Here is a 26,004-nt window from a genome sequence, read left to right on the forward strand (position 1 = left end):
GCCAATTACATAGCAATTGTCCCACAGGGACTACGCTGTTCAAAAATTTCACATTTTCTGTACTCTTGGCTAGTGTCCCTCAGAGGAGTGCAGATTAAGTTCTTAAACTAACCATCCCCTCCTCTATAAATAAAACCAAATTCCAATTTGGATATCATATTCAAACATCCAAGAATTTTGTTCACGAAACAGCTTCCAAAACTGCAAAGTAAAGTTCTCTCAAGTGCTACCTCAAAAAATATATACAAGTAACCTGGGGCTATCATTAGGCATCCTGAGAGGAACTATCCTTAGGAAAAGGTGTCTTCCCGGCAGAGTGAAGCTAACGGGTATTTATGGTGTCTGAAGGTGCTCAGAACCCATGCGAGCATTGCCCACGGCAATCCCAGAGACTTAGAAAGATTTTCCAAAAGCTAATATTAAAGGGAGGGAGAGAAAGAAAACAACCACCCAGCTCTTCATCTTGAACATCCTGCTAGGCATTACAACCCGATGTATTCTATTTCTGCTCCAACTTCTCTAAAACGTCTAATTCCAAACAGCCTTCTAGAAATCAACAGCTTACAGGGTAATGATTAAGAGCATGGACTCCAGAGCCCCCGTCTTCCCCAGGTTCATCTCTGGCTCTGCTACTTACTAGCTGGGTGACCTTGGGCAAGTCACTGACCCTCTCTGTACCTCAGTTTCCCCTCTCAAATGGAGATCAGCACAGAACCATCTCAGAGGACTGCTGTAGTAAATGAGTCTCTCCATGTGAAACCTTAGCGCAGCGCTTGAAAGTTGGTGTCATCTGTTGGTTGTGGTGGTGACAGAGCAATTCAGAAGCCAATCACAACCAGAGCACGCGGAGCTCAGAGAAACGTCCGGCGAGGCTGGGTTGAACAGACCGATGAAAACTCCAGTCTAGGTGACAGCTAAACACATTTGAGAATTTTATTTACAGACAAACTTTTCCATTTGGCTTATCCTGTTCCAGAAATTCACATCTCCACTGATGGAGCTGGTCATGTGCACCAAGTGCTGGACCAAACAGCAGAGCAAGCCTGTCTTTAGGCGTTGCCTGAAGGGCCAGCCTACAGATGAGCTCTTCAGTGCTGTGTTAATCGGATCATGCTTAAATGCACATTTAAAAAATACACCAGCAGGAACATGAGAGACAGATTTTATTCGCCTGAACACGGTGAGCTCTGGGTCCTCACGAGTGGGGACCACTCACCCAAAGACTCGGCAGCCAGGTGTGAAAGCAGGGACGGTGGCACTGCGCTGTCCTTGATGCCAGCACAGGGACTGTCCCCTCCACCGGCACAGCCTGGGCCTGCTTCTCCCAGCCCAGTGCTGCCCCCAGAACGATGCAGGGAGAGCACTGCAGGGTCGCGGAAGACCGACATCAGGGGATTATTTTGTGCTACTTTCAATTAGATGAGCTGTGAAGGCTCTGGCGAGGTTCAAACAATTTTATCTGGCCCTGACAAGCCTCTGAAGAATATATATCCAATTTTCATTCCACTTCCCTATCACCTCCTTATCTCTGACTTTCTTTTCTCTGCTCCAGGAACTGCTTATCATGCTCAAGTAAACAAATATAAATAGGGGTTTTTCAACTAGTTGCAAAACTCCGGGCGCTTAACAGCACACACTGCATTTCCGGGCGCTTAACAGCACACACTGAGATTTAAGCCAAAGTTGATTCTTCTCCTCTGTAATGGCCCGAGTGTCCTTGGCCTACACGGGACATACAATATCTGAAGCATAAGTGCTTTTTCTCAGCATTTCCCTTGGCTACATCTAATTCCGAGCATGTGGAGACCTGGTTTTGTGTATAATCACTGTTTATTTCCTTAGTACATTTTCTATCTCCTGCAAGGGTGCTGCCAAATGTTTAAAGCTTTCTAGTTTGAAGCACAAGCCATAGAAAAAGATGGGAGATACACAAAAAGCATGAGAGAAATTCTTCTTTTAAACAAAAGCTGAATGTGGTTTAACTCAAACTGAGTTTTTGAATTATGCCACAGCCAGTATGCAAAACCCCACGGACAAAAACGTTGGAGGCACTGGAAATAGCAAGTTAATGAGTCAAAGCAGTAAAGCAACATGGACCTAGAAGAGGCATTCTGCAGTGTGGTCACCATCATCCTCAAGTTGCAAAGTAATATATTAAAGTGGTTACGTTTTATAAATTCTTTCTGACTCTTCATTTTATTTAGTCCCAATGAATATTCCATTGTATATTTTTTATCTAAAAAATATTTGAAGTGATATTTTAAAGCAATATTTAACTCTCTCCTATATGCTGGCAAGAAGTAAGAACGTTTTAGCAGTGACTATAAAGAATGATCCACTACTACAAATCAACATCTTTTGGATTAGTAATAATAATTCAAAGAAGCTTTAAAACTTTCCAGTGCTAAAAAGTTACCCTACGGACAAACTAAGAATCTGTATCAAGCATGGGAACATGCCTGTGCCCAGTTCTGAAGGTCTCTATACTGCTGCTTGTTTCATGTTTCTGAAACATTTTGCTGTCAGTGATTTTGTTCACATCCATGTGGCCAACCATTTGTTTATTCTATTGCATGCCATCTGTTTTTTGGTAGAGGGGTTTCAAGTTCTTCTCATTCCCTACCTCATATCCCACGGAAAACAATTTATAACACACTTAGATTTAAATCTTTTGGATTCATGTGGAGTTGGTAACTTGAGCTGCCTTTCACTGATATTTGGCAAATGCTTTAATGGGATTAGCAAATTGTGTTATTACGAGGTACTTATGGAGACATAACGCCTTTTTTTTTTTTTTTACAGTGACAAATGATGTTACCAGTTTCATGTTGGATGTTTAATAGCAATACAGGTTTCACTAACGTTACAGGAAATTGCCCTGATAGACAATAAAGTCCTACCACAAACCCTGACCATATCTTTTATTTCTGAGAGTCAACAAGTATGTGTATCTGGATGTGATAGGATCTACAGTGAGGAATAGATATCAAGTTGCCGCACTTTTAAGAGAAAGAGAAAGTTATCATTTAACCCACAGGCCTGAAAACTCTGTTTGGTCCTAGCATCTTGCTGGCCTCCTGTAAGCCCTCCAAACATGCTTGTCTTGTTACTCACAGTGGTGGCAGTCCCCAGACTTCCCCAAAGAGAAGTTTATGCCACAAACTCCAGCTCATCTGCACCAATTTATTCCCATTCTAGGGCCCCACTCAGATTTGCTCTAAAAAAGAGCCAACCATAGACAGGCACAGCTTCTTGTTGAAACTATACAGACGATGCTTAAAGTGTTAATTACCATTTTGACAAGAATCCTCGCTGCTTTGCTGGAGGGGGGCTGTCTGATGACAGGACTCAGCGGCTGTCCATAGTTCATGGTTTTCGCCCGTGGGCTGAGAAACATCCGTCTTGAGGTCTACCTGATTTTCACTAGTCCTTTCTGAGTCAGAGTTAGATATATTGGGGGGGTAAGCGGCGTCCTGGTGGATGGCTGGTGGAGTCGGTTTGTCGAAAGTGTTAAATGACATTTGTACTAAAGCATCGTTGATGAAGAGTGAATTTTCATAATGTAAACTCTCAGATCGATTAAGTTCCATTACCTGTGTAAGAAAATAAAAAGAAAAACAACCAATAATTTCTCCAGGCATTTGAACACGTTTTATAAAGTATTTATTCCTAATAGAATTTAGCAGTCAACATTTTAATAAGAGTGAATCAAGAAGAACATTACCCTTGGCTCCTTCCTTCCAGCCCTTCTTTAATGAGCTAGTAATTTCAATTCACTATGCCCAGCACATCTTTTAAAAAACAAAACAGACGAACAAAGAAAACCAGCCCTGGCCGGGTGGCTTAGTTGGTTGGAGCATCATTCTGTACACCGAAAGGTTGCTGGATTTGATTCCAGGTCAGGGCATATACCTGGGTTGTGGGTTCCATCTCCAATCGGGCTGCACATGGGGGGCAACGGATTGATGATTCTCTCTCACATCAATGTTTCTCTCTCTCCCCTCCCCTCTCTCTCTCAAATCAGTAAGACGAGGCTTAAAAACACATGCAGTAGTGCTCTCTGCCATTCAAATGTTTCCACTTTATTTTAAGAGAGAGCAGCATTTTATTTAACTCTTGTTAAATAAAAAAGCTGAAAACATATTCATGCACACTTGTATTTGCAATAAATGTAATTTAGCCTACTTGAAAGGAAGGTCAGATACAGCAGACCTCTCTTACAAGCGTATCCACTTTTACAGCGCTACATACTATCAATAAAAAAAAAAAAAGCATAGATTTGCACATAGCACAGAAAAGCAAACTCCTGGGACAAGTGGAATTGCCAAGCATGGTTAGAGAGGGTGCAAGTGGAACACAGAATCTTCGGAAAGGCTTTATTCTGCCCAGTCATTAGCTAGTAGACTCCTGTGAACCATTCTTAGTGAAAGGGATTTGGGATTGACTAGGTCAACATGACAAAAGGAGCATAAGCATGGAATAACAGAATAGTGTTATAGTTGCTAAATTCGGGACCTATATGCACATTAACAGCGGACTGATCCACTAAGAGGTAAACCTGTAGACAAGGCTAAGGCCAGACCATATGAAGAGGGGCCCCCCACTACGGAAACCAGCATGCTCACGGTGGGGTGCCTCCAGGACAAGCCTCCTCTTGCTGGGACAGCGATTCTGTGTTCATTCCCTTGGGGAAGGGCGTCTCAATCTACAACGGCCCATGATCCCACAGGACCAAGGCCTTTCACATTCCCATATTTCAAATCAAGACGCATGTCCACTTTCTGGGAAAGTTCCCAGCTTCTGCATGTTGAATAACTCTCGTGAGCGCTTACACAAGAGGCAAAGAGACAGGACAGCGAGTGAGCCTGTCCCTGAAGCGGCTGCCCTCCACACCGCCTTGGCAAGCCCTGAAGATCCATCCGTACCTCCGAGTTTCCCGGAGAGAAGGCCGCAGGAAGGCTGCTCTGCCGGCTGTGCTTCCAGCCGCACAGCAGGCTCTGCTGGGCGCGCATCCTGCCCCTCTCCCTCTCCACCAGGCGCTGGCCCGCCCTCAGCTGCTCCAGGTTCTGCAGGTACTCCTGCAGCTGCAGGTCCAGCTCCCCGCGGCTCCTGCGCAGCTGCTCCTCCTGCGACTGGCACTCCCGCTCGCGCTCCTGCAGCCAGCTCTCCCGGGCCTCCTGCTCCCGCCGCTGCTGGTCGCACCTGCGCTGCCAGCGCCGCTGGTCCTGCTGGAACTGGCGCTGGAGCTTGGGGATGTCGGCCAGCTGCTCCCGCCGCTTCTCCAGGCTGCGGTGCTTGTCCGGGTCCTGGAAGGGGCTGCCTCGGAAGGAGGGGCCCGGGGACGGGCTGTCCTGCGGCTGGAGAAGCAGCCTGTGGATCTCGATGTGGCTGTCCTGGATGGTCAAGGCAGCCTGTGGGCAGAGAGGGAGAGGAAGGCTTCCATGTTGTCTGCTCTTTGGTTGGAACTACCTCCAACACAAAAGGCTGGGCCAGATTATACTCTCTTGCTATCGCTGTCCTTGTTCCCGGTGACCTCCAAAGCGCAGCCTTGGCACTCAGATAGGCTTGTCTACACTTCCCAGGGGCAGGACCTGGGACTTCATACACAAAAGAACGAAGCACAGAAGCAACAGGCACCCCCTGCTTCCGGAAGTGGGCTTTGTTGCTGGCTTTGGATAATATTTCTGAACGAGAATTCAGTGCATAAATTCACAAGACTCTGCATTCCTGTTCTGAATCTCACGCTCTCTCAGAATTCATGAGAAGTTAAGAATCTATATATAAACCCGGTAGTATCTTTTACTTGAGTCTCAAGCCAGAAATTACTTAAGCTACATTGCATATATGAAGACATAACAATAAAACTCGACCACTTGTAGACTTTCGGTAAATAACCTTTTTATAGTATAATGCCCAGGAATAGCCGTTGATATATTTAGGGTATGTAGGTGGTAAAGTTAGTCTCGTTACTGTTATTTCTTTGTATGATAGCAGGAAGGCCATACATTAAGCTGAAATTCATTTGTTTAACAGTTGCTAACAGGAAGCTGGAATGGTTAAGGAAACATAGATACTCTAAAGCCCAGAGGATATTACCAACTAGATTAAAAAAACATCTTGAGTTACGGTATCTGCCTGTGAAAACTTTGGCCACATCACAGGAAGTAACTGCCAAGATTTGGAAGGATTCCACAGGAAAAAAAAAATATCCGTGAATACCCTTGGAAGCTTTTAATTTTAAAAGTTCCCACTTAAAGTGCAAAGAAGCACAGAGGGGACTAATTGGAAATGGCCACATACTGGGTATGTGTGTGTGTTTTGACTCATTATGAGAAATTATTACTCTTTTAGGGATAAGTTCACATTTTTCTTTCCTAAGAATTTTTAAAACTGTCCATGTAACAGATGCTGGGAAGATGGGGATTTGACCATTAGTTCTTTGTTAGATCACCAGTTTCCCACACTTTTGAAGGTCAAAGGAGTAAGGTATATTTTAAATTGGTACTTATCTTGGAATAAGATTCAAAAATGTTTTCACTGGGGTCTTTTGAAATAAAATTCATGTTTTTAAATTTGAAAAGAATTCTTAAAATTTCAAATTCACACAAATCTTTGGTTAATGTATTTTAGAAGTTATTACCAAGAGAGCAATGATCACTGAGAACAGGTACTGGTTACTTTGATCTTTAGTATGAGATAATAAGCCATTCAGGACTCTGAGGACCTGGTGGGTAAACTGTAGCCTGTACATCACCATTTAATTCTAACAAATCTCAGGCATCAGTACAGTGAAACAAACAAAAATCCAATATTTTGCATATCCAAACCACCATAAGCAAAGATGACTCCCATGTAAGAGACTAAGTGCTACCATGAAGTATTCCTCACATCTACTTCCATTTCGGAGAGGAGCACTTTCTTCTCAGCAGAGAGGGAGAGTTTGAAGATTGGGTTGTATTCATTTTCACACTTAAAGTTGACATTGTTAATTAGGACAGAGAACAGCACTTGCTTTTCAACTTTAGGGAAATTCCCAGTTCACTTCTCCTAACTTCTCTTTGCTGGGGTGGTTCTGTGGCCTTTCCTTCCTGCTTTGCCAGTACCTCGTCTAACTCCGCTCTCCTAACACAAGCACCATACTTCATTCTCATGTGATCCAAAAATGTTCACGTAAAAACTTCAAGCCTGCGTAAGAAACTCAGCTTCACAAGAGATGTCTGTGCCCCGAACAGAAATCTCTCAGAGCCCGTATCCTGAGACCAGCTAACAAGCTTTGGTTAAGAGAATCCTATGTTGCTTCAACCAAAGATTAGGCCATTTAGGTCAGCTGGCTCTTCTGAACCTTGAACCCACAGAGGGCTGGCTGCAATCAAAGTTGAAAATAAGAGATATGACTTTGTGTTTTCATCAGGCAACACACGCCAGGATACTCAATGTTCTTATCTCCCCAAAGTTAATGAGGAAAATATACTCTGACTATATCCCCTCTCAGTTAAAATGGAGAACAAAGAGTATTTGTTTTACGTGACAAATGCAATCTCTAAGAACATCTACCCCAAACCAGCATGTCTAATGTAAGACAGTAAAGGCAGTCCCACTAAATCTGGAACAAGACAAGGATGCTTACTACTACCACTGTTATTTAATACATTTTCAGAAGTTCAATCTAGCCAAAGCAGCAAGCCAGGAATGTAAAACTGATATAATTATTGAAAAATAGCCATAATAACATTACTTTCACATTTTTACTTTCTATCTGGAATATTCCAAAGAATCAACAGAAAAAATTATTAAAATATAAGATTCAATGAGTGGCCAGTTACAAAATAAACATATAAAAATCAAGACCCTTCTTATCAGCAACCACCACTGGGGAAGCATAAAAAAAATTCTCCTTTCACAATAGGAACAACGAGACAAACATCTAGAAATAAACTTAGCATAAAAACAAACAAACAGTACCTACAAGATAATCACAAAGCTTCCCAGCAGAGCATGAAATAAGAGATGACTAACATGTTCAAAGACATGAGGACTAATCATTGCAAAATTGCCAATTCTCCACAACTGAATTCATAAATACAGGGTGGGACAAAGGTAGGTTTGTATGGAAAATAATCCAAGAATGAATAAATAATAATACAAGAATAAACTCTGTTTTGAGTACTCAGAACGGTAAACCTACTTTTGCCCCACCCTGTATAATGAGATTTTAATTGAACAGTCTCAGTAGAAAGGAAAAAACTTGTTAGTCATTCAAAAACTCTTTATGGAAAAACATACAGATAACCACAGAAAGTAATAAGGGGAAACTGGCACTGTCATATATGTAAATGTGATCCAAAACTTGAATAATTAAGACAGTGGCACAGAGCAAGAATCGGTAGATGATCAATGGAACATGAGAGAAAGAAGTCTTGATGCAGTTGAAGTACAAATAAGAAAAAGTCAAATGTAGCATGACTTTGTTTTTGTTTTCTGGTGAAAACTTAAAATCAGACAATTTTATTTTTTTTTCATATTCAACAGCTATGAGATAGGAATTATTCTGGTAATAAACCAGTAGAAAAATGTTAATCTTAAGAGTCATCCAAAAAAGTTAAATTAAGATAATCTGTTACCTTGACCAATTTTCAAATTGAGAAGTAGAGAGGGGTATCGATTAATTACTTTGACAAAGTCTATTAAAAAACTAAAAAAATGTTCCAGGAATTTCCCTAAGGAAACACTCAGATATCTTCAAAGAAATTAGTGTATAAGGATAATACTAGAGTGTTATTAATGCAAAAGTATTAATTATGAGGAACTGGGAAAATAGCTTTAATAGACTGGAACATTATGTAACCATAAAAACTGTGCTATAGAATAACCGCTGATGACACAGAAAGGTACGTGTTGCAAGACTCTATGTGAAATGATTCTAAGAAACAGGAGAGATATACACCAGCATGACATTAGTAATTCTCCCCGTAGAATCACAAGTTATTTTATTTGTATCCTACAAATTATTCTACAAATTTATGTACAATACAACCATTGCTTTTATATCGTTCTAAAATATTTTTAATTCACAAATTAAGCAATTAGATGCATTCAGCCTTTCTTGTGTGTGCCCTAAGAGACCTTCCAAACCTATAATCTTAAATGCAAGCACGACGCTCTATCTGTCCTTCCTGGACAGACGGCACATCACCTGACAGCAGGCTCAGTGGTCCTTCTGCCTTCGTGTGCCAGCACAGCGAGAGCACTCAGTACACGTTGGGTGGATGAACAAATCAAAGAACGAAGCAGCATATGAATTATTTAACTGCTCTAAAGGCCTAAGGCCAACATGTGGAAGTGAAAAATGTTTAGGTGTGAATTTAAGTTTTCAGCAGAAAATGTGAAGTCTGCTACACTCACCTAAGAGTTTCACTGTAGACTTCAAGCCAGGTCATATTCATCAGTATTTTTTTCTAAGATATGAACTGTTTTATGGTTTCAGAAGAGAATGGTATAAAATGCAGTAGTGGTGTTGCCCTGTGATTACAAAACCAGGTAAAGTCCAACACACCTCGCTGCGTTACAGTGGGGGTTGGCACTCTTGTAAGATCATTCACTACCTCACAAATGTTCTAGTTTTTAAAGTCTGGGAACCATCAAATAAAGTGAAGTGCACTGAGGAAAACATTCACAGGGTCAAACATTAGAGGAGCGTAGTTACCTGAAGGCTGTATAAGAGACGGGTTAAATTCTGTATCGCTTGTATAATCTGAAAAATAAGATCCTAAGTGTCAAATTCTGGAAAAAGCATTTATATCCACAAAAGAAGAGAGGATGGTGGTGTGTTTAAGGTATGCATAACTCACCTCTGACTGAGAGGAACCTGGAAAACTTCTATATTCCTCCTAAAATATACAAAAGCATAAGAAAATGAGTAATCGCTCCACCTTTGAAAAGCTGCTCTGTAGTGTTCCCAAATGTATGGCCTCAGGTAAATCACTTCACTCTCTCTGAGCTCTTCTGTGGTGACTCCATCTCCCCCCAGAAATCAAAGCCTAGAGAACTAACAATCACGTAATGAAAGCCCCCTCTGTGCAAACTTGGTATTTGAGATGCAAGTCATCCTTCCGCCCAACCATTCCCTAAAACTACAAGGGATGATGGCAAGGAAACACTGCACACTCTAGGTAAGAGACAAGCTTTGCCTGCACAAACCACTGTAAATCGAGCTCTCTTGTGCCCGAGTGAAGTTGTCTCCCAGACCAAACTGGCCCCTAGCATCCTGGATCCAGATTTGGAAGCTAGAGAGCATCAAGCCTGGTCTCTAGCTCCCTGTCTCAATGTTTGAGATTCACAGAGCCCAATAGCCAGTAGTGGGCAGAAGGAACCAGATCCAGAGGTGGCTCAAAGGGGAGCACTTAGCTGACCTGCTCCAGATCCTACCTCTCCAAGTTCCCTGGGCCCTCCATGCTTGCCTCAATAGAACCACTACAGCAGAGGCCATAAATGACACAACGAGGGACCACCTGCCCCTAGGGATGGGGTCTCTCTACTCACACATGAAGGGCACACGTGGATGATGAGGGTTTCTGGTTTCCAGAGTTGAATGGAACATTTGTCTATTCGTTTATTGTCTTTCTTTTCTCACTAGAAGGTCAGGCAATGAATAGCAAGGTTTCACCTGTGTATTCAATGCTATATCCACATATCTGCCTGGTATGAAATGGACATTCACTCCATTCTATAAATAGATATGGACACCCAGTATGTAGTCACACTTTATGTTATGAAAGGTCATCAGATTCCTGCTCTCCAAGAGCCTACAGTCTCCCATTGCTCTTGTCGGAGCAGCTTTAAACTGAAACTACAAGAAACAGCTGTTGGTGCTCAAGTAACGTTGGCCTTGTTAAATTCAATAGTTTAGGCTGGTGATGCCCGGATGACCTAGCCAGACCTCTTCCCCCACAGCCAGTTAAAGAGGTCGTCATTCACCAGCACCTCTGACAGGGGAAGGCCAAAGGACGGAGAAGGGGATGAAGTTTAGTCAGGAGATCTGTTCCCAACCCTCTGGAAGATAACAGGCTAAGAACCGCCTTTCTGTAGTGAGTTTTGGAATTCTCTCTGCATTCCTGGTTCTGTCCTTGCTCCACACTCCATAATTTTTGTAATGAAATGATAGATCGATATACAGTTTTTATATTCTATAAAAATTAGAAACATAGAAATGAATTATGCAACACGTGGTTACTTATTTCCTAGAACCACGCGAGTTTTGATACAAGACTGGAATGTTTAACATCATCTTTTTAATGGAGTTGGTGCGCCACCTTGTGGTCAATGTGCAGAGCTGCAGGTGGTGATTTATAAGATATTTTGTAATGTTTAAAAATTCTTTCAGAAAAAATATTTTTTAAAACCTTACCTTTTTAAGGTCTCTAATTATAAAATAGACATTGTACATTTTTTTAAAGTTTGATTTTAAGTGATCCAGCCCTGTCAGCTCATTTAGTTTATCAAAATACCTTATTAATGGCAAATTTTCCAGGTAAGTTTATGCAAAGAGGAATCTAGACACTTCATCTCACTTACCTGTTACTGAATCGTGGAAGGAAAGACTTTAAGGGTGGGATCCAGCCACCACAGCTTTCCATCAAGAGAAAACTATCAGTGTTCAAACCCTCCCCTTCCTTTCTCTAACAACGTAAAAGCAGTTGGGAGCTACAGACTTAAAAGGGAAGTCCCCAATAAAAAGGATGGAAAGCAGAACATTTTAGAAAGAAATGTTAGAAAGCATGCAGTCAGAATGAGAGGAGTAAAATACTGCATTCCAATTTTCATTTTGGCTTGTGAAGTTTTAAACAACCACGGCCATCTTTAAAAATACCTTTGGATTTGGGTTCTCAGTCATTTGTATATTTATACAAAATATATATGCTATATAAAATGTTACATATATAAAGATCTGGCATGTCATTTTCCCACATTGACACATATTGATATTTGGCAGTGTACCTCACTCAATTTTAGATAAAGCTAAACTGTCAGGCCCAGACAGTCCTGGGGAGGCCCACTAGCCACCTCCTACAGTCATAGTCTTAGTCCCTCTCTATTTCTGACATCTCAGTTTCATTTGAAGTTAATAGGAAGTTTCCCACATTTAATTTTTAAAAGAGAGTGTATAACTTACGTGGATAGGATGTAAAAAAAGAAGAGGCCCCAGGCAGAAAAAGGAAGGAAGGAAGGAAGGAAGGAAGGAAGGAAGGAAGGAAGGAAGGAAGGAAGGAAGGAAGGAAGGTTGGTTCCAAAATCAAATTATTTCTGCCACTTTAGTGCCACCTGGTGGCATAAAGGCCCCGATGCCTGGAAACATCCCTTGGTTAAGAACTGCTGGATGTAGTGGTGAAAAGCTAGAGGCTTCAGCGCGGAAAGTGAAAGTGAGACCAGAAGACAAACAAACACTGGAGTTTTCAATCTTTTTAATAACTTTTCAAGTGTTTCTTTGTTTACACCTACATGATATAGGAAGAGCAAGAACATTTTGAGGAGAAATAAGTTAGAAAGTTTAAATATAAATATTGAACTTGAGAACAATTCAGGAAAACATGTTCATACCACGTGGGGCCATGGACAGACCAGGACCTGAGGTTATTTTATTACACAAAGTAACCGGTACCATTTACTAACAAATCAGTTCACAATACCTTCTCCCCTGCATCAGAGACCGCCAAGTCGGCTCCCATACCCTGGGTCCCGGGATCCACATCCCAACAGCCTCTTCCTCCTGTCCCTTCTGTGACTAGTGCTGGAAGGGTGCCATTGAGACAGAAACAAAAAGGACATCGTCACACACTAGCCAGTGGACTGGGCTCTTTTGTACACAGCTGACCACATTTCCAATGAACAGACACCATGAGACCACACGTATTGAATACTCTCATGTGAGGTGCTAGAATAGCTAAAATAGCACAGAGCAACCAGAGACCCTGCCCTCAGGGAGCTTACAGGCTAATGGGTACCAAGCTGACAAAGGGCATCAGTTATCATCCATCGTTTTGTTTTTCTTCTTTTCTTGCAGAGAGGTGTTCGTGTGAGGGTGGTGACACCGAGAAGGCAGACTCTCCATCTCACGTGCACTGAATAGGAAAAAGCCGCCTGGGGAGGGGGACGTTGAAAACGGGCACCGTGGGGGCAGAGCAAGGCTGGCAGGCCAGAGCCAGGGACACGGGTCTGCGCCAGGCTCCCTGTGGCCGCAGGAGAGCCGCAGGCCATACACAAGGCTTATCAGGAAGGACTCACCCCACAGCAGGAGGGGAACTGGTTTTTAAAAACAATTTCCAAGTGGATTTTTTTCTCGCAACTCTTGTTTATGCTCTACATTTATAACACTGTCACGACTGTATATTTAACCTATAAAAACTGAAATATTTCTACTCCAGAAATATTTTTAAGTACCACCTACAGGTGTCACTCCATTCATTAAATCTCTGTTGGTGGGATTATAGGCTCACCTTATACTGATTAAACAAAACCTTCTAAAGCCCTCTCACACGCAGAATTTCACTGGACCCGGGCCCAATCAGGACCCTGATGAAACAGATACGTTGTGACTCTGTTGATGTGTTTTTTCCTCAGTGCCATCTTGAAACTTTATTTCTGATAAAGGAAATACTGTTTTCTCCTTGTTTCAATGAGAGTCCTCTAATACAAAGAAGTTTTGTTTAAGGAGAAATGACTTCAAATTATATCAGCTAAAAAGTAAGTTCATTTTGCCCACGCCAGTTAACACTTGTTCGTGTATATAGTGAAGGGGCATTTTATAAAGACTTTTCTGTCACTAAAACCTGGTTCCACTATTGGGTACTCTTCTTAACTCTTAGCGAGATGCCAAAAGCATAAACAAAAGAATTAGCCATTCTCTCTCTCTTCCCCCTCATAGGACCGAGGACCTTCCGATGGGGAAGGCAGCTGATGGTGGGTCACAGAAGGCAGAGGGAATCTAGGCCAGGTCTCTCTGTTCCTGTGGTCAGTTCAGAGGGGAGCAGACTGTACTCCCCCACCTGATTAGCTATACTGAGGCCTGAAACAGAGGGCCTTGCTTGGCGGGTATCCTCAAACGGACCTGGGCCTGACCTAAAGGACACAGTCCTCAGAGTCAAACCCGGGGCTGAGCCTTCAGGTACAGACCCTTATGTAGGGATGGTATTTTGTCCTCATCAACGTTACAAAGAGAATCGAACTCTTGGCAGCACCACATTCCAGTCCAGCCTGGAGCTGAAGAGGTCTTTGGGGGTACAGGACCCCGCCCACGTGCCCCTGCCCCTCCATGAAGCCTGATATCAGAGCCAGCCTCTTGGTGGTTGTGGCAGATGTCCTGGGAGATGTGGATACCGACAGGGAGAACCCTGGCTGCCTGCTCTGCGGGGAGGGAAGGCGTGGCCCTGTGCTCTGAGCAGCTGTGCAGCCGAACACGGCCCCTCCCAGCTGTCCCAGGGTGAGAGCAGCAGATCCCTACATGTATTTTTAGATAGAACTTCCTTAATGGCATAATGAGGTTCTTCTTTAAAGAGGAAATCACCCAGGGCAGTACAACTCCCCTGATGAATCTGGGCTGTGTCGAAATGAAAAACATATGTGCCCATTCTGAAAATAGAAACCCAGGATTAGATAAAGCAGAACTTAAGAGGGGAAAATAATTACGGACGCTAGTAAAAAAATGTATAGAATTTTAAAACAGTACCGCTTCCATTCATCTTTTTTAACCAATGGATGTTTGTAGAGAAATTCTGAGACAATTTAATCCTCCAATTTCTAGCTACTAAAAGACATGTAAGACCTGGTGGGAGTAAGGTTTTTATCACCCGAACATAATAAAGCTTACAGTTGTAAATATCTTTGCATGATCTTATATCAGTAACCTTTGGAAAATTAAATATTTAGCTTACCACTATACATATAACAGTGTAATTAGGTTTAGAGAAATTACCTAAATCAATTCTCTACATTCTATTTTTCTGTATTTAAAAAATATTGAAACAGTATTTTAATAAATAAATTCTAACCTGAAGTGTATGACAACATTAATCAAGAATCTTTTGGCACTTCTGGTATGTTTGTTTATTGTTTTTGGTGGTTTTTTTTTTAGTTTTCTTTTGAAGATTGTTTTAATTGAATTTATTGGCGTGACGTTGGTTAATAAAACTATATAGGTTCCAGTGTACAATTCTGTAACACATCATCTATAACCTGTATTGTGTGTTTACCACCCCAAGTCGTCTCCTTCCATCACCATTTATCCTTCCTTCACCCTCTCCCACCTCCGCTCACCCCCTTTTCCTCTGGTAATCATGCTGTTGTCTGTGCCTATGAGAGGTTTTTGTTTTGTTTTTTTTTTTTGCTTAATCCCTTCACCTTTCTCACCCAGCCCCCACCCCTCCCCTCTGACAGCTGTCTGTTCTCTGTATCTATGAGTCTGTTTCTGGTTTGTTTGTTAGTTTATTTTGTTCATTAGATTCCACCTATAAGTGAAATCATATGGTACTTGTCCTTCTCTGACTGGCTTATTCACTAAGCATAATACTCTCCAGGTCCATCCACTGCTTTTAACCCCGCCACCACACGTGTGTGTGTGTGTGTGTGTGTGTGTGTGTGTGTGTGTGTGTTCCTACTCTGCAGTTCTGTTTTCTCCACTGATGAGAGGAGATTAACTTAAAGGTCTTGTCTTCTAAAAAAAAAAAAAAGAAAGGTGGAAAATACCTTTTAAAACTGTATTCAATAAGTTATATCAAAAATTAGTAAGTTCAGGGGGAGGTACAAAGCTTGCCAGGGCAACAGCAATACAACCCACCAGCTGACTGTTCTTTCAGTCCTTATCCTTGCAACAACAGAGTCATTATTACATGTTAAGAAGGCTAGTGTACTTATTCTCGGGGGTGTTTCAAATTTTAAGAAATGCATTACGTCCCCTTCAAATAGGAATACAGTTGTTGCCTTCATGTTATGTAACCATTTCACACACGGGATTGTGTGTAGGCTCATCGCAAAGGCCCGCGTTTCACTTACAAGCAGTAGGTGGTTCTGGCACATCACCACGGGGCACATCGGGCAAGGCAGCTTCTCCACACCCCTCCTCGGGTGATTGACAGGCATCGCCCACCTGGGAGGCCTTCACTGCAACCTGCAGGCTCTCAGCTAAGAAGTAGGAAAACGAAAGTAAATTTAAAAATAAGTATATGAACCTACCGGGTACACTTATAGCTGCTCATATGGAAGATAATACAATAATTCATAAATAATAATACAAGAATAAACTGTGTTTTGCCGACTCACAACCACAAACCCACCCTGTGTGTGTGTGTATTTTAACAATTAGACCAGAAGTTGGCAAACTATATTTGGCCAGTGTCTGTTTTTATATGGCCCAGGAGCAAAAAAAAAAAAAAATGGTTTTTACATTTTTAAAGAGTCAAAATACATACACATGCACAGACACAGAATAATGTGTTCCAGAAAGTTTATGTAGCCTGCAAAGCCTAAAATATTTACTATCTAGCCCTTCACAGAAAAAGTTTGCCAATCTGCAATCTAAAGCAATACTTTAAGCATCATTTTTTGATAGAGAATTCAATAAAAAACCAAAATTGTATAAAAATATATCACTTTCGGTAAATGAGTGTGCTGAAAAAAATTCAATTAATTTAAATATGATATTGGGCATTAGGATTTTAAGACTTGCTACCCTGAAATGTTAGTTATTCTTCAAAAAGAGTATGTCTCCAGCCCTGGCTGGTGTGGCTTGTTGGTTGAGTGTCGTCCTGTGCACCGAAGGGTTGCCGGTTCAATTCCTGGTTAGAGCACATACCCACATTACAGGTTCAATGTTCTCTCTCACATCTATGCTTCTCTCTCTCTCTCTCTCTCTCTCTCTCTCTCTCTCTCTCTCTCTCTGTCCCCCCTCCTCTCCTCTCCTCTCCTCTCCTCCCTTCCTCTCTCTCTCTCAAATCATTTTTTTAAAGAGTATTTCTGCAAACATGCCTTTAAAAAGATTCCCATTCCTCATGGTAGACCTATTGGATCAGATTCTCAGGGGAGAAAAAAGGGGGATTTGCACTTTAAACAGGCACCTAAAATTTTAAGTGAAGTTTTTCTATTTACAATAAAAGATTTTCAACTAGCATGTGGAACAGTATTCTTTTGAGGACCGTATAAATATTTCCAAAACACTGCGTCCAATGATTTAATTTAGCAAATTGATAACCGTCTCTGTTCTGTGGGCTACTGGGCATCTGATAACTAGTAAGGAGAGTTTGCTGATTGGAGAAAAGAGAGACAGATAACTAACGGCTCTACAAGGTAGCACGTGTTCAATGCTAAGTTCTATCACCCAGGTATTAGAGATTACAAAATGATACAAACTCATAGATACGGAGTACGTTTTTATGACTGTCAGATAGGAGGAGGGTTGGGAAGCTGGGTGAAAAAGGGGAAGGAATTAAGAGGTACACATCGCCAGTTATAAGAACAGTCACAGGGGTGTAAAGGACCACATGGGGAATACAATCACTAGGAGTTTTTATGAAAGCATCACTGTTTCCTGAGCACCAACCACCGTGCACACGAGATGCTCCATAAACATTTGATGAATGAATGCGTAAGTCCATCAGCAGACCTCACGTCAGACCACCTCTGTGCTGCTCTGAAGACCTGTGCCCTCAACCGGCCTTAGATTCCATGATCCCTAAGCTCTCCTCCAGCTAATGTTAAGATGCTAAGGCAGAGCTTGGCAAACATTTTCTGCAAAGAACCAGATTGTAAATATATTCATCCTTGCCACTGCAGCAAGAAAGCAGCTGAGATGTTATGTACACAGTGGGTGTGGCTGTGTCTCACTAAACTCTTTTACAAAGACAGGGGTGGAACGCATTTAGTCTGTGGCCTGTACGTTACCAGCCCTTGTTCTGCACAATAGCCCTCTCTCAGTGGCTTGGTGGCTGTTTTATCTCCCAAGCTCTTTGTCCCTATTGTCACTTCCAGCCCCATTTCTCCCCCTAAGTCCCTTTTTACCTTAAAATTTCCCTTACACCACTCACTACTGCTCCTTGTTGCCATTCACCAACAGACTCCTTGAACAATTTAAGCACCTGGTGCAATTTACCGCCTCCCCACAATCTACTCCTATCTAAACGCTCCGTGATTCCAATTCCATGAACACAGAACTTCCAACACCCTGGCGTTCCATGGCCTTGTCATCAGCGCTGCCTCAGCCACCAACTCCCACACTCTACACACTGCCATTCTCCACTCAGCAGTCAGAGGGTTTATTTTAAAACACAACGGAAATCACTCTTCAACTCAAAACTCTGCAATGCGTCCCATCTCACTTAGGATGCAATTCAAAGTCCTTACTTCCATCCAGGTAATCTGGTCCTAGTTCACGCGGACTCCTCTCCTGCCACTTCCCAGCACTCACATCACTTCACCTGCACTGTCCTCTGTGCTGTTCCTCAGACAAATCTGGCATTCACCTGCCTCAGGGCCTTCGCACCTGCTGCTCCTATGTCTGGAACATTCTTTTCCCAGACTCTATTTGGATTTCTCAATTCTTTGTGTCTGCTTATATAGCACTGTCAGAGGCCTCCACGGTCCGCCCTCTCTAAAATAAAACCTCCCCAACCCCATTACTCCCTAACCCCCACAGCCTGCTCATTTTTCTTCAGAGCACTTGACACAGCCTGACATATTTATTTCCTTACATTTCGCTGTTTCAGGAGAGTCGGGACTTTGTCTTATTGTACTATATTCTCAGCACCAAGACCACAGCGCATGGCCGACGGGAGGGACACAGTAAACATTTTCTGAATTGGTCAAACCACATCCTTTTGGAAGCAACTTACCCTCTTTCAGTGCCGCTGCCAGTAAGGAGGCCGCCTGGGGAGGCTCGCCGGGGTCCGGTTTGATGAGGAGGTGGGGCTCCAGATGGACATCCTCAAATCCACTCAGTTCTCCAAGTTCAGCGTAGATATGCAGCTTCTCCTCCAAATACGTACAGATTTGTTGGTCTTGATTACAGAGTATTTCTATGACATAGCATTTACCGTAGAAGGTTATCACAGGAACGTAACAACTATGAAAACCCACGTTACAAGACAAAGAAGTTGCCGATTAGCAAGCAGTGTGATCTACCAGGTAAAATAACCTTGTTGGGTGGGACAGATCCACGTTCAAACCCTAACTGTTCCATTCAGTGACGGTGGCCTCCGGCAAATGACCTAATTCTCTGAGCTGCCAATGTATTTCCTATAAATGGGGTACTCAATAAAAGTCCGTTTCCTTTCCCAGTCCCCTAATTCCAGAAAAACTTGCAAAACTGTTCTTTGCTGGGGCTGTTTTCTATACGGCCAAACACTAAGCTCGGGAATGACACGGAGGCGGCTCATCCATAATAAGTGAAACCCACAAGGGAAAGCAGTGCAAAGGCTGGAACTGCTCAGGCCCCTGCCAGCCTTGGTCCAAACCAAGCACAGCGGTTCATGTTTCTATTCCCAAACATCCAATTTCTTTGACCAACTTTGCATGCATCATTTTCCTCTGATTTCAACATGTCACAGGATTCTTCAAGCTTAAAGGGACCAAACGAGCATCTAATCCGGGGGCTCTCCATCTCTCTGCCTCAGAATCACCTGGGAGACTTTAAAATACGAATGTCTGCACCCCACCTCCGACAGATTCTCCCTGAATTGGTTGAGGGTGGGGCCCAGGCGCCAGAATGTTGAACAACCTACCCCAAGTGATTCTAATGTCCAGCCAGAGACGAGAATCACAGAGTTGACTTAATTTCCGAATTTCACGGACTTGGGAACTGAGGACCAGAGCTCTTGTGTTCCTTAATCACAGTCATACAGCTGTGACCTGACAGTGCTGAGCCTTAAACTAAACCACTGGACAGCCGTTCTGAGAACCACCGGTGCCACACCATTCACAGTTACTGTCTCCTATGTGTCATGTGCAAACATTTAAAAAATATATTATTTTTTACATTCAATATTATTTTGTATTCATTTCATGTGTGCAGCATAGTGGTTAGACACTCATATACTTTATAAAGTGTTTCTCTGATATTTCCAGCACCTACCTGGCACCATACAGAGTTATTACAATATTATTGACTACATTCCCTATGTTTTACTTTACATCCTGGTGACTATTCTGTAACTACCACTCTGTACTTCTTAATCCCTTCACCTTTTTCACCCAGTCCCCCACCTCTCTCCCCTCTGGCAACCATCAAAATGTTCCCTGTATCTATAAATCTGTTTCCGTTTTGCTTGTTCATTTATATTTTTCTTTAGATTACACATACAAGTGAAAGCATATGGTATTTGTCTTTTTCTGACTTATTTCAGTTAGTACAATCCCCTCTGGTACAGCCATGCTGTTGTAAATGGTAAGATTTCATTATTTTTCATGGCCAAGTTATATTCCATTTTATATATGTACCACAGGTTTTAAAAATACTATGTTCTTCATCACAAAGGAGGAAGCAGGGAGAGATACACCTTATTTAAGCACTCTTAGTACCAGTATTTTTTTTTTTTTTTTGAGAGTGGTTAGCGTGGGCCTTGCATGCACGGAATTAGATTAATCAGGCAGCCATAGCTTCCCATTCATGACACCTGGGCTTTCTCAACGTCCACGGACACACACAACAACCAGGGAACCAGAGGCGCCAGCACTGTACCTTGACATTGATGAATTTTGGCCACTCTTGCTTCAGCTTTCCGCCTCTCTTCATCAGACTCACTTGTCCTCCCCCCTTCTTCTTCTGGGCAACTTTAAAAGACAACAGTCAAGAGAGACAACTCAAACCAAGTCCGAGTACCTTTGGGGTCATTAGAAAGACCCAGGAGAGGCAGTAGAATCATTCAAAGAAAAAGTCAACGTAAAGAGGATTCGACATGCCCCCTGGCCAAGAGATTTGGTTTTCCTGAGCATATAAAGGGCCTCACCTAATGGAACAGCCCTCAAAGCCAGCAGCATAGGGAATGGGAGTAGCGCCAGGTTGGGTGGGGTACAGTGGCGATGAGGAATTTCATGTAACATCATTCAAGATCTAATGAATCAAATTACCATTAAAAATGATCACCCCACTCTCCCACCCCCATTTATAAAAACTGCTTGTGCCCTAACCAGTCTGGCTCAGTGGATAGAGCGTCGGCCTGTGGACTCAAGGGTCCTAGGTTCGATTCCAGTCAAGGGCATGTACCTTGGTTGCGGGCACATCCCCAGTAGGAGGTGTGCAGGAGGCAGCTGATTGATATTTCTTTCTCATCGATGTTTCTAACTCTCTCTCCCTCTCCCTTCCTCTCTGTAAAAAAATCAATAAAATATATATTTTTTTAAAAACTGCTTGTGCACAGTAAGGAGAAATAAATTGACCTAGAGCACTTAGATCCACTAATCTAAAAATGTTTATTGAATGATTCTTCAGAATTCAGCCCACAGAGAAACATAAGACATGGCCCCTGCCCTCAAGGAGCTTCCAATCTAATAAATAAACATATATACATGGAAAATGATTATGGCCACAAGGCAGTGTATGACAGGCACCAAATAAATGCTTTAGAGAGCATGTTAAAGAATCTCAGGTAAGAAAGCGCCAACGGAAGCAAAGAGGTGTTCGCGAAGGAGATGAACATGAGCTGCATCAAGATGGGTAGGGCTGCCGCAGGCAGATGGGAGGATGGGAGTTGCATGCAGGGAGGCTGGGAGGACAAAGCTGCAGGTGAGGGCCTATCACAGGCAGGTGCAGGGGAGCAGACCCCTCGGGCTGAGGCAAAGTTTTCGTGCAAGGGAGACACAGTTAGAGCATGCTCCCCATTGAACCAGCCCGTTTCCTAGCCTATGGACAGAAGGAAACATTACCTCTCCACTGCCTGCTGGATCCGTCTCATCCAGTTATTTCGCTCTTCCTTGGAATTGGTGTGAATCTCATACATCTCAGGGCCAGCAGAAGAAGCGCTGATCAGAAACATTCCTCTCTCCTCATTAGCAACTTCTCGGGCGATAAGCTTCTGAAGGGAGATAACGGATGGCTTCTGATCCTGCGTAAAATAGGAGGGCGTGCAGATGAAACAGCATCCCATCCCAAGTGAGGTCCGGCAGAGCACAACAGTGAAGGAAAGCAACCGTGTTAGGTAAGTCTTAATATCACTTCAGTCTTTTCCCAAGAGCTGAGGAAGTTGGCAAGCGCTCCATAGAACAGTTATGGTGAAGACAGGGTGGGAAGAAAAGATACAGGAAAGTGTTTGTCCTCAAGAATTGGCGGTTTAAAAGGACAGCTTTTAAAGAAACCAACACATCATTGACCAAAGAGTGTGCATAAGCAATCGCTAAGCCTCCCTGTGGGGAGGCAGAGCTTCAGATATAAATCCCAACTCCTTTAATTGCTGCAAGTAAATAAAATTACCTTGCAATAAAATAAAATAAAATAAAATAAAATAAAATAAAATAAAATAAAATAAAATAAAATAAAATAAAAGGACAACTTTTAAAAAGAGAGAACCATCAGAGCACTGAGAAAAAACATCAACATGCCATAGTCAGGGGTGGAGGAATTTTTCTAGAAAGGAATGGGATAGGAAATAGTACATCAAATATTACGAAGAGATTGAGAGATGGAAGACCTAAAGAGTCCCTTGGATTTGGCAGTTAACAACAAAACTGCTTCAATAAGGGGACAGATACAGAATCCCAGGAACCAAGGAGTGGAATGTGAAAATGACAGGCAAGAATGAGGTAGCCAGGCTTTAGACTCACCTGGCATAACCAGTGTCTCCTGCTATCAGAGGAGCAGCAACACAACTGCCACAGTTCTACCTGCAAATTTCTCTTATTTCTACCAACCAGGGGACCCTCTGGTAGGCAGGAATACGTCTAATTCACCTTCATGTCTGACACAGTGCCTTGCATGAGCAGGCACTCAATAAATGTCTGTAGAACTGGATTTAGTTTAATTCTATCAGAGGGGAACAGGAAGGAAGTCTACAACTTGGCATCCAATCCATGATTAAGTCACCTCTTCTCCCAACATTTCCTGTGACCACTGTTCCAAGTCTCGGGAATCCAGAGACGAATGAGTCACTGAATATAGTAATGTAGCGAGGCAGCCATAGATGGAAGAATAGCCAAAGGAATGCCTGCTGAAGTTTTGGGGGTAAATATGAAGATTCTTCCTCGGTTTGTGGCTCCCACCCGTTTATAGTGTAAGCTGCAGTGTGTGGTTTTGCTTCTCCCTGTGGTTGGAGCGACGCCTTTACCAGAACATGCCGCTCGTTGCCTCACTGCTGACTCTAGTGCTGGCTTTGCTCTCCCGGCATCCACAGCCCAGCACATCTGAGGGTGTGTGCAGGCACACACCGCTGAGGCATGGAAGGCCTCTGCCACAAGAGGAGGAACAGGAACCTTTAGCCCCATGGTTACAATATATCCACTGTGATTCCACAAGGTGGCGGTTTCTACGGTTGAGCAATTCTATTTGTGATTCCACTGTGATAACAAGACCTTAAGGTCACCTCCTCGTTTCAGCTTGCACGTCTACATGGCGAGACAACCTCCTACACTCAGCACTCCAGGATTTAGTAAAAACATCTGCTTTTTCCTATTTATTTTATATATTTGAGTCTTGCTGCCATTTCCAGCTGAGTCCTCTTTGAAAACAAACAGAATTATCTTTTAGGGGAGCTATTCCATCCTCTTGCTATTTTTCAACTGTTTATCTTCTGGCCATTTCCAAATTCGTCATGTCTTCTGTAACATGTAGCAAGCATTTACTAAAGAAGTCTTCCTAATAGTACAAGGGATAGAGAATCTCACCTGTGGGTATTAGCATGAAGATAACTTTATAAAATACTCAGGTGAGAACTAGGAAATATAGATATTTGCATACTCTTAGCCAATGCATCAATTCCCTCAAAATATTAACCATATTTATGACACATGGGCTGTGTCAATGAAATGTATTTGATGCAACTAAAAAGCACCTTATTGACAGTAGGGTGCACTTGACTCTTTAAGGATAATGCTCCTCTTTTGCTTCCTGACATCAGCAAGGGCTTAGCTGGCAGCTACATGTTAGTTTAACATCTTAGAAAACGGTATCAGCACCATCTCACTGTTGTCCATTGCCAAACACATTTTACCAAGAGGAGCTGAGTTGTGGCTGCGTTCAACCTGGCATTTGGTGGGTTGCACCCCTAAAGTCCCATTTCATGGTAAATGTGGTCTATGGGTGGCACAGATAACTCTTCAAGAGGTCAGACAAGAGGGGCAGGTCCATATTTCAAGTTATACTGCAAGCTAAGCATCACAGCTAGTTCTCAATCCGTACACTCTGTTGGTTGTCCATATGCTGTGCCTAATTCTTTGGTTTTGAGGAACCTTCGTTTCTATAAAGCAGTGGTATAAATTTGTTTTCTCACCAACCACAGGTCAAACAGCCCACTTATTTACTCTGCTTTCTTTCAGAGTACCCAGGTCACAGCCAAGAGGGGTTGCTGGACAAATCAGTAGGTGGTCATGAAATTTGCAATATATACAATTCAAACAGATCAGGAAATTGGGGACTTGGTTAAGGCCTCTGGTTTTCTGCTGGTGTAGCTTTGGGAGAGCATCTCTGATCTTTATACAACTTGCACACTATGTGACAAGAGGCAATGTGCTGAACAGGGTGCAGAAGCCGATTGTCCCAACCTGACAAGCCCAGACAGGCAGGTGAGGCACTGTTCCAGCCTCCTCCTCCCCAGAACCCCCCACTGGGCAGGCATGCTTCTTGTTTACTCTGAGCAGCATAAGCTTTGAATTTGCCAAAAGCAGGTGGAATTGATGGTATCTGCTGATGATACCTGAGCATCCTATTAGTCAATGGATGATAATCACTAGGGTTTTAGAGACACCATCATGTTGTCCACCTTGGTTCTGCACCTTAGATTTCTTCCTCTACCAGGGCCTGGTGCTCCATGATGCTGACAAGGAGTTAACTGATGACAACTTCCTTCTCTAAGTGCGTCATTTTGGACCACAAGATCCTGCATAGTAAATGATATAAAACTCTGGCTTTATTGCTAATCTACTCTGTTGGCAATGAGGTTAACATAGCATACTACAGAGATAACTATTATAGGAACAGCCTCCGTCATTAGTAAGCGTTATAGTAGAAATAACAGGAATCTTTAAACGTGAGATACCAGGATGGTGTTTTCTTGTTGGACAGAAGGAAAGTCATGACAGTTATGAACGGGGTTAGCAACAGGTACAGAAGACAGGCAGCAAGGTGCCAGAAGTGACCTACATTAACATGTGAGTTTCTGGGAAGCCAAGGGGGTGGGTATTTGGAGGAAAGACCTAGAGAACCAAATGGCAGAGGGTCAGGGCAGGGGGGAGGGAGTTATGGCAGTGCCTGTTCACCAGCCAGTACCAAACTACTGCAATCTTTTCATAATTGAAGAGGTTAATGGGGGTGGGGGGAACCTATGTAATACTTTCAACAATAAAGATTAAATATATATATACATATATATGTGGTTATATATATGTGTGTATATGTATATGTGTGTGTGTATATATATATATATATATATATATATATATATATACACCTAATAAAAGAGTAACATGCTAACTGACCGTACCTTCGCGACGCCCATCAGCCAATCAGTAGTGAGTATGCAAATTAACCCAACAAAGATGGCGGGTTAATTTGCATACACAGTTGCTGACCAGCCGGGGCGGGGCGGGAGGCTTGCGTCATCACCATGGCCACGACGCAGGCATTCCGCACCACCCCAGCTGCTCCAGACCTCTGGGCAGTGTGGGAAGGCAAAAAGGCGGCTCCGGGCCGGAGCAAAAGCAGTGCCAGCAGCCAGGGGAAGGAAGGCCCATTCTTGCACGAATCTTTGTGCATCGGGCCTCAAATTATATATATATATATATATATATATATATATATATATATATATATTCATAATTGGT

At 42.7% G+C, this 26,004-nt stretch overlaps 1 protein-coding gene across 6 annotated transcripts in view; it reads right to left on the minus strand.

Moving 5' to 3' along the window:
- Positions 1-26,004, minus strand: part of ARHGEF28 (Rho guanine nucleotide exchange factor 28) — a 297,368-nt gene that overhangs the window by 26,049 nt on the left and 245,315 nt on the right. For all 6 annotated transcript variants that reach the window (XM_080682721.1, XM_080682719.1, XM_080682718.1 and 3 more), the window contains 9 exons: positions 21,901-22,079; positions 20,717-20,808; positions 18,873-19,055; positions 16,042-16,170; positions 12,684-12,784; positions 9,849-9,887; positions 9,704-9,751; positions 4,926-5,411; positions 3,293-3,593 (listed from right to left, as the gene is read on the minus strand). In XM_080682721.1, the coding sequence (XP_080538847.1) occupies positions 3,293-3,593; positions 4,926-5,411; positions 9,704-9,751; positions 9,849-9,887; positions 12,684-12,784; positions 16,042-16,170; positions 18,873-19,055; positions 20,717-20,808; positions 21,901-22,079 (1,558 nt within the window). The remainder of the gene's footprint in view (positions 1-3,292; positions 3,594-4,925; positions 5,412-9,703; positions 9,752-9,848; positions 9,888-12,683; positions 12,785-16,041; positions 16,171-18,872; positions 19,056-20,716; positions 20,809-21,900; positions 22,080-26,004) is intronic.

This window comes from Plecotus auritus (genome assembly GCF_963455305.1).
Source record: "Plecotus auritus genome assembly, chromosome: 7".
Classification (NCBI taxonomy): Eukaryota; Metazoa; Chordata; class Mammalia; order Chiroptera; family Vespertilionidae; genus Plecotus; species Plecotus auritus.